Source organism: Chaetura pelagica, unplaced genomic scaffold (assembly GCF_000747805.2).
Source record: "Chaetura pelagica isolate M959 unplaced genomic scaffold, ChaPel_1.0 scaffold456, whole genome shotgun sequence".
In the NCBI taxonomy this organism is placed as follows: Eukaryota; Metazoa; Chordata; class Aves; order Apodiformes; family Apodidae; genus Chaetura; species Chaetura pelagica.
In genome coordinates, this window is record NW_009953574.1 from 90,144 (window position 1) to 99,778 (window position 9,635).

A 9,635-nucleotide genomic window follows, 5' to 3' on the forward strand; every position below is an offset into this window, starting at 1 on the left:
AAGGGCGAGCAGGGCCCGGCGGGGCCGGGCCTGAGGGGCTGCGGGCCCCGGGGCCTCCCCATCCCTCCCCATCCCTCCTCAACCCTCCCCATCCCTCCCCATCCCTCCCCATCCCTCCCCATCCCTCCTCATCCCTCCTCATCCCTCCTCATCCCTCCCCATCCCTCCCCACCTGCCGTGTGGCTGCACCCCTGGGTGCTGCAAGGTCGTGTTTTCAGACGAAATCTACCCATAGCTTGAGGTCAGATTTCCATGGGTACCTCGTAGTAACAGCAGCTCTTTGTGCAGGGAGCCTGGTTCAGCGCTGCCGCTTCAGGTGAGCTAACACCACCTCTTTCCTGTCAGGGAACCCATCCTTTTTATCAAGAGAAGCTCATTCTTCAGTTGTGGGACGCTTAGCGTGTTTTCTGTCACACATTAAGTCCCTGAGGTATTTTATCCCCATGCTGCATTTGGACTGACTTGCTAAGGTCTCAGCTTGGCTGAGATCTTTAGGAGAGAGGTCTTGTCTGCTTTCATGTTTGATTAAGTGCAGCAAACGCTGTTTGCAGCTCAAGTGATCTTGTTTTTCATGAACGAGAGAGCTCTGTGTGCTGCAACTAGGCCTGTAATATAAAGAACGTTTGGTCAGAATAGTGAGCTAGATCCACAGTGTTGCAGGTGAGTAAATAAATACATTGTTGTGGTGGAGTGTAAAGCCCAGTGAAATAAACAGGTCTGCCTACATGTTCAAATGTTCTAAGATTCAGTCATTCGCTGCTTTTTGCAGAGAGTGGGATGCTCAGTGCTGGCCCTTTTCATCTTCATCTAGCTTGCTACAAGAAATTCAAATAATATGCAAGTGATAAAGTGATTTCTTTGTTTTCCATCCATATAAACTAGTAGTGGTCAAAGACGTGTGCAAATGTGCATGGAAGAGGCAATTATCCATGCTTCTGGAAGTGGGAATCAGCTCAATACCAATGAGGCTTTGGCTGCCAACAGTATGGAAGGAGGAAAGTGTAATTAAGAAAGTGTATGCCATTTAGATCAGCAAAAATCTGCAATGTATACTAAACCTCTCCAACCCAAAGAGTCACCTTTCATTGATTGCTCTCTTGTGTTCTTCTCAGGAAAGAATTGTTCCAAGCAACCTAGTGAGCACCCAAGCTGAGTAAGATCAGTTTCTGGAGGGATCTAAAAGGTAGGCTGACATTTTTCATACTCTGGGTTATAAATGATGATGAAACAGGGTTGGTAGAAACATTACTTTTTCTTGAAAGTTCTAATCAAGATACACAGAGAATAACACAGAGTAACTAAGAATAATGCAGTTATTCTCACACAGTTATTCCTCTCAGTTCCCACTAAATAACTCCCTGGCAGCTTGATACTTCATTATTTATCATTGTCCATTTTTTTTATGGCAACAGTTGACATTAGATTATTACTGACCTGGTTGGTATTTGAATTTATTCCCTAGAGTTTAAAGACTTTGTAGTTCCATGTTCTCAGTCCTTTTTAAAATTCATAATTTTAGAGCATGGAAAATATATTGTTCTATCAAGTTTATTTCTCTGACATTTATTCAGTGGAGAGTGTGATCCTAATATTAAAGGCTTTTGATTTGAAGCCCAGGATACAGATAATTCTTTTTTACTGGTCTTCACTAAAACAGGTCATTTTATCACTGTGGTTACCCTTGTTGGTGTCCAGGAAGTTAATACTCCAGCTCGTCTCTTTATCATATGTTATATTAAATTTAAGCACAATTGTTGAATTCCTTTGTGTGGGTAAATGCTTTTTGATGTCTCCTTCCATTAAAGTTGTTGTATCCCTTTTAACCAAAGGGCTGCATGAGAATTCATACTTGCTAGGTATGTTTCTCAAGATAATCTCATTGATGTTGCCAGCAGAACTAATTGGGCTGTCACAATGAGATTCAGCACCCACCTGGAGAATTATGGTGTGAGGCCAGTGGAACTAGGCATCTTCTAATAGTGGAGAAAGTTAATGGGACTCATTAATGAAATGCTCATAAGTGTTACTCCATGAGAAGGCACGTAGTTTGAGACTTGGCTTTTTTAAGCTCTGGATGTTTAAAGGACAAATGCAAGAGCTCTTACAACATTTCAAAGCATTTGTTGAAAGTTCGAGATACAATGAAATTTTTCTTCCTTATCAGTGAAGGCATTTGGAAGTACTGCCAAATAGCACCTGGATGCCATAAATCATCAGTGAGAGTGGATGGTTTGAAAATATTACAAAGGAAAGGCTCCAGGGCATGAAGGATCTCAGGAAGTCATTGTTTAGGGGCTGCTGTATTTAAACCAGTCATTTCAGTTGCCATTAATTCACATCTCTAATTAAGAAATTGATTGATCTTTCCTTAAAGTTGCTGGAGTCTGGCTGGTGTCCATGGCAGATCAGAGATGTGCATACAAAGGAAGTGTTACAAGAGCCCACTGAGTTTCAGACAGAAATCCAGTCCTGATTTCAGAAAGTACTTCTGTTGGCTGATCCCAAACCTGGGATTCAATCGGATGGGACTGAATCTCTAAATTATGTCTTTCACAATAGTCCTGATCTTTTATGCCTGGGTAGATTCAGTGCTGCTTTTAACAGCCACTTGAGTGTAAGAAAGTTTGAATGCACGAGTGTCTTGCTTTCAGAGACACACAGAGTGTTATTTTTTAACTTGTTCTGCATCCTTGTGCACGTGTTTGCATCAGTTGATTGTAATTTTTCTCCTTGCAGAGTTATTGTAGGTGTCTTCAAGGAGGTGAGTTAAATAATTGGTATTCAGGACCATCATTGTGCTGCTGAGGAATAATGTGTTCCCTTAGATGGACAGGCTGGGGTTTTATCCCTCAGCATTACATTAATTCATATGAAAGAGGAGAACTCAGAAACCCATAGAGGAAATGTCTGAGATTTTCTTCATTTCCTTCTCCCCTTTTATTATTTTTGCTTAATGATTTCCCTGTGGACCATTCTGATGGATTCCCAGCATGTTGCTGTGAGGAGAGTTTTTTGGAGGGAAAGGCAAAGTCATCATACACTTTTGACAGATCAGAACTAGACTTATTGATCAGTTTTCTTTGGTAATATGTTGCCTCTTTTGGGAATCATCCAGAATTTACTTCAAACCGATGAGTCGTTTTGATAGTTGAGAAAATGCCTTAATTTAGAAATGGCAGCTTTCCATATTGACACTGTTTAACCCATCATACATCCATCTGTTGTAAAAACACAGTATTTATTTGTTCTTCAGCTGGCTCATATGATTCTAGTCGTTGTGCTATTGAAGTGTCCTACACATGCTGTAAGTCATATTAGCAAAGCTCTTTCTGCTTTTCTTCTTCCAGTTCTTCACTGGCGGAAGATTATTTCTACTGGAGAAGGTGGAGGGATGTTGTAGGTTGTTCAGAGGAAACTGTTTTGAGATCTTTATAATCTCTTCTAAAGGTGGGCTTATTTCTGAGAAATCTCATGGTCCTGGAAGAAGGAACACCAGTATTTATTTTTTTTTGGGTATCCAATAATGAGAGGCTGGTGAGGGTTCATGTTATGCATATAAGCATGCATATGCCTGAAATGTCCTCAAAAACAAATCACAAAACAAATCCACTTTGCACTGACTCATCTTATAGTTTTGAAGACCGTTCAAAACATTAATTAGTCTCAAAAGAGGAATAAAATAAGTATTGTTGCTGTGGTGCTGCCACACTCTAGGTGGGAAAGCAAAGGCATAAAGAGTAAATGACTCGTTTAAGGCCAGACAAAATGATGGCAAGATTCCTGGATTCTAATCATGGCACTTCTTGCTATGACAAGATGCATCCTCATATTCATTATCTTTTTCATTATCATCCTTTGATAATGAACAGTCCTCTAATTGGCTATGTTATCATTTGGGATGAATCACCATATCACAGCATTCTCAAGTATCAATGAGATCAAACTTTAAAAATCCTTTGCTTTTTTCCCAAGTTTAGTAAGCTCACTGGTGGATGTTTATAAAATAATTATGCACCTTTTGAGTTGCTGAACCACCTACAGAGGGAGAAGACAGACATTAGGAAGCTGACATGGAGTTTGACAGACAGGTTAAATGATGATGTGCACAGGGGATTTCCAGTGTTTGTGTATGAAGGAGGATTTTCAGTATCTGTCACATGCAGTTAGTGTCTCTTCATGTGAACTTGAGAGATTTATTCGCTCTATTTTAGAAGCTTGAGCACAGGCAGGCCATAATCCTTTCCATTTGATGCCATACTGGTCTTTGCTGTCAGAGTTTGGGGATGGGGGAGTCTTGGTAATGAAAAAGGAAGGGAAAAGCAAAGCTAGACTTTAGTTTTGATGCGGTCACCTGAGGGCTCCATGTCCCCTTGGGATTGTGGAGGAAGCTTTGAGTCTGATTCCTTGTGACTACATATATTGGCATGAGCCAGATTTCTGAATCTGTGTGTTCCCAACCCTTCTGTCAGTGAGAGATACTCACCCAGATCTAGGTACCACCAGGTCCTGTGAACCTTCTTGAGCTGCTGAGCTGTTCCCAGGCTGCTTGGATACCAGGAATATCCTAAGCCAACAGAGTTGGCTCAGCCCTGACAGGTACTCTTGAAAAAATCATTCTAGCCCATGCAAGTAGACCAAGTCTCCAGCAGAAAATTAACTTGATGATCTGATTCTAATTAGTTTCTTGATTTAATGGCAGTAATTTTACTTTCAGGATGGTAGTCATTGCCCCAGCTAGCAGGAATAACAGAATTGGTTTCCTTAAAGGCCCATTTGCGATGCATCCTCTGTTGAATCTTAAGCAATAACAAGCAGAAGCCCACAGTTATTTCTAAATGATGGTATTTATATGGTTAAAAGAATCAGCCTATCTTGCCTGAGATCCGTGACTGGGAATTGCCAGTATAAGAAAATGAACACTCATAAAGTTAAAATACAGTTTGAATTTATTCCATTTCATTCCGAGATTATCTTCTTTTTCTTTCATTGCTGATTTAAACACCTGGAAGTTAAAGTCCTCATAAAATTAAAACCAGGCAAACAAAATCTCTAAGGAAATTAAACAGCATGGGATGTGATGTGTTTATACCAGTATAAAGCCAGAATGACTTCACAGAAGATAATTAAATGCAAGGGAAACAAATGGACTGATCTCCTTAATAACTCGATGGGCAGAATTAAAGTCTCACTCTTTCAGTTACCTCAACTTCACATGCTTTCAAAAATTGTACTTAAGCTGTAGAGCTATTAATACTTGTAACCTTAGTTGTTTTCCTTTTAAATCTCTAAGAATGTAGCTCTCCACAGCTAGACTAGAATTGCATTAGGTATCTCCACGTTGCAGTGCTTTTTGAATTGTGGACTTGAGAGCTTTGCAGTCTTTGCTTGAAAATTCCAGCCTGCTGGCAAGTGAATCTCCTGAATCATTGTAAACCTCTGTTCATTTATTATTATCAAAATGCTCATGAAAGAAGTGAGTAGGGCTACCTGGCAGGACTGTGGAGTGAAGTCAGGCATGTCAAGTCTGAATAGGTATGGTGGGAAAAGTGTTTATTTGGTGGAAGGCAGGTTTTTGTCCGCCTGTGATTTGCACAGTCTGTAGGTGAATTCAGCTGGGGAAAGTCACCTACCCAGAAGAACTGTGGGTTTTGGCTGGTCTGTCAGCTCCTTGTCAAGCTTTATTATCTTCTCTAAGAATATATTTACATCTGCCCTTCCTTTGTCCTGCATTAAATGGAATTTTTCATTATTATTTCTTGCACCTATTTACCTTTATAAATTCTTCAAACTAAGGAAAACTTAGACCTATGAGGCCCTGAGCTTTCAAAATCTTCGTTCACAGAGCAGCTGCTGACTCCTGTGATAGATCAACTTTTAAAGAATCTACTGGATTGTTTCTGTATTTTGAAAAGTAATGTACATTTATAGTCCTCTCTCAGTTATGAATAATAATATGGACTCTGATCTGCTGCATACTTATTTATGTATTAAGCTGTATGCATAGATGTAGTCCTTTAGGAATTGATTGTGAAATAAGGGCCACATTCACCCAATATTGTATTTTATGTGTTTATCATTAAATATTCAAAGCAATAATTGTAAAGAATGGAGGGAAGGTGCATTTTTAATGGAGCTTATGATGAAAATATGTAAACTGGGAAAGTGTTACTCTGCAATGTGCTGCTGGTTTTAATAAAAAAATTAAGAGTAAAGATGTATTTTTATTCTATCAGGAACTTCTATTCAAATGCTCTGAAAGATTCACAAATTCTGAACATGTTTATATCATGTACAGCCATACATACATATCATTTGTAAGAGTGAAGAGATTTACTTTTGGCAATGTGCTGTGATAACCAGCTAAAGTGTCTCCAACAATGTATTGCTCTGAAGTGCAGATCAGGAAAAAAAAAAACAAACAACAAAGAACAAATCATAGTCAGAGCAGAGACTAAGATATTAAAACCATAATTCAGCCACAAAGTTGACAGAGTAAGACGAGACAGTGAAACTGGCACCATTAGCATGTAACAGAAGCTGTTCTGTGTGTTTAAATGTACCCTCCCTGAATAAGATTGCTTGTCCTTACAAAAGGATCTTATCATCATTTTGGTCCTTTTGCAGCATCAGGTAACATCAAACACAGGAGTAGGCTTGTCTGAAACCCAGAAGTGTCTGGATAAGGTGACCTTGATCTAGGTTGATATAATGCTAGGAGTTATAGGGGCTTTATTAAAAACTTAAAAGCTAGGCTGTTAGTTAAACTTTATTCTCTTCCCTCCCCAGATAAATGAAATACTGACCAAGTCTCCTTATCTGGCTGGGGTGATGTGCCAGCTCTGGCTCTGGCTGAGAGCCCCCCTCCCTGGGACCTGTTTCATGGGGTACTGATCCAGTCAGCATTGCCCAGTCAAGAACAGGCTGAAGCTGATTTCCACCTGGCCTGTTCCCTGGTGGTCATGCATGTCTTACAACCTTCTAGGCAGATCCTTAGTAACATGGCAGTCATCTCCTACAAATTGCTTCTGCTGCTAGGCTGTTTTAAATAAATACATATTTCCAAACTAGGATTGTAAGGACTGAAGGGTACCTGTCTCTTTCCTGGCTTCATAGCAGCCCTTACTGCAGCTCTGTGATTGTGAAACACTGATTTAGGTTTTCTGTCTTTCCTTTCTTATTTCGTTGATGGTTCATAGTAGTGTTAGTTTAAAGTCATTGTAATGTAAATAATGGTTGTTAGAGGAGTTAAACAAGTTATACGAGTGAGTCATATGATTCATTCAAGCCATACCTTGGGAAACCATCGTGGTGATTGTCCAGACAGACTGTCCCTGTTGGTCTGGTAGCTGCAGCAGGAGACAGGCCATTCCAGAATTGTCTTTGAAGAGCAAATTCACATGACAGCAAAGCATCCTATAGGCTTTGTTCCTCCAAAGAAACTCCTTGACAGAAGAAAGCAAAGCACAAGCAGTGCTGTTAGCCATGGGAGGCTGAGTCTGCCTCCCTTTTTTTATGGATGTATCATAAGGCTGGGAGGGTTCTGTTCAGCAAGATCAGCTGCAACACTTTTTTTCTCTCCCTGATTCATTGAAGAAACCAACCTTGGCTTTCTCAGGTGGCTAAGGCTGTTCAGGTGATGGTCCTGTGCTAGTGTAAGGTCCTCCAGAGCATTGTTACAATGGTGCCATATGGGGATTGTGCTACTGTTAGGGTATTTTTATTTATTGACCAGTGCCACGTAAGAATGTGAGGGTATTTGTTTTTATTATTTGTGCTTGGCACAAACAAAGAATTCTGTGCTCATTGTGATAAACTGAAGCAATATTTTTAAATAACAGATGGACCTGCATTTAGGAAGGGGAGAATTCACTTTGAGCTTTTTGATTCTTCAGACAATGAAGAGAGACAAAAGAGGTTGCTATTCATGATGGTGGGTATGTTTTACAGCACATAGTTGCTGTAAATTTTTTCATCCTGATGATATAAGCTTCCTTTTTAAGCAAAACGTCTATCTAACCCAGCATAGACCCTTGGGAGATTTCAGCCCCTTGCTGGTTGATAATGTGATTGCAGTTGTTTTGCTTTTTTTGTACAGATTACTAAGGTGGCTGAATGTGATATTGAGATTGAGCAGTTGTTATTAAAATTTGTGTTCCTGCAGATATGGGATGGGAATTTTAGTTTAATCACTGCAAGTTACAGTTATGATGTTCAGGTAAAATAATAAGTATTTGCAATTATGTGGCTGGAGCCTCTTCAGAGATTTAAAATTCACCTCAGACTATTCCTTGGTAAAAATTCTTTCCAGTTCTTAACTTGCCTTGGAGGATCCTTCTCTAAAGGAACTCACGTACTTTGAAAGCCCTGTTGTGGTCCCGAGAGAGCTGATGATCTGTGGTAACATAAAGAAGATCTGTGTAACATTTCCAGCCCCTGCTCACCAGTGCAGGTTTCAGCAATACTCTCATATTTGGGATGACATTTTTCCAGGCCACTTTCCTTATTTTTGTCTCCTTTCCTCACCCACATGACACAATGGTTGTACCAAGGCTTCTATTGTGGAGAGCTGGGAAGATGAGGTTCTGTGTATCTTGTCTTGTCAGCATGCAGTGAGTGACATCATAGCAGTAGTTCTCATGGTGTCTGAACAAGTTTGTATCCTATTGTGGAGGGAGCCAAGAAATTCAGAGCTACTCAAACTGTTGCCTAGGGAATACTTTTAGGAGCTCTTACCAAGGGATTTAAAATTATTTTACTTTATAATGTTAATAAGATAAACTGCCTGACAGTATTCATGGGTGGTGATGTGCCCTTTTGCCTGAATAGGGAGTGAATGCAGACAACAAATGGCTTGCCCAGAGTCACTTAGGTGGTAGTTGACAGAGGAAGACACTAGATTGTCAAACTTCAGTTGGCAGTTTGCTCCTGTTGCACTCTGCAGCTACAGAACATGTGATATGGAGGGAGATCTAATTAGATTGCCTGAAAGTAATTTAGTTTAGAGCACTCTGAAAATAATCAGTTTATTACTTGATGTTGAAGAGTTAGGTACAAAAGCTGTGTATACACAGACAGATGTGATACTCAGGCCAGTAGATAACACATGGAGCCTGCAACTCCAGTATTCCCTGCTTCCCTTCCTCTCCAGAGCTGTCCCTGCTCATTGTGTCATTCTGCTGGTAGCAGAGCTTCCCACTGCTGGGCCATGTTCTTGTCTCATGGAAGCTGTGGTATATTTCTCCAGTTCTCCTTTCTGTCCAGTGTCATGTGGCTGAGAGAGCTGATTGTTTTTTTCACTTTCCCTTTGGTCTGTGGAAGGATGCTCTACCTCGTACATGAGATTACACCTGAGCAGAATTATAAATGTTTAAAAAGCACTCAAAATGACTGCCCTCACATCGGGAATTAACACCTCTGGAGATCAAGAATGTAAGCAGCTCCCTCACCCTCAGTAAAATTCAAGGCCATTTTCTTTGCATCACCACAGTGAATGTTAAGATCCCTCCTGTTGACCAGGGGAAAAGGAGACAGACCTAGAGCTACACGTCTCCTGTCTGGGAAGGAGCAGTGAGCACTGTGTATTCTTCAGGTTGGAAGCTTTGTACGCCGGGAGCTCTATAATTCTATTATTATTT

At 40.4% G+C, this 9,635-nt stretch overlaps 1 protein-coding gene across 1 annotated transcript in view; it reads right to left on the minus strand.

The window, feature by feature from the left end:
• Positions 1-7,304, minus strand: part of LOC104390523 (chromosome unknown open reading frame, human C8orf48) — a 16,579-nt gene extending 9,275 nt beyond the window's left edge. Inside the window, exon 1 of the mRNA XM_009999675.1 lies at positions 7,292-7,304. Within this exon, the coding sequence (XP_009997977.1) occupies positions 7,292-7,304 (13 nt within the window). The remainder of the gene's footprint in view (positions 1-7,291) is intronic.
• Between the last annotated feature and the right edge of the window lie 2,331 nt (positions 7,305-9,635).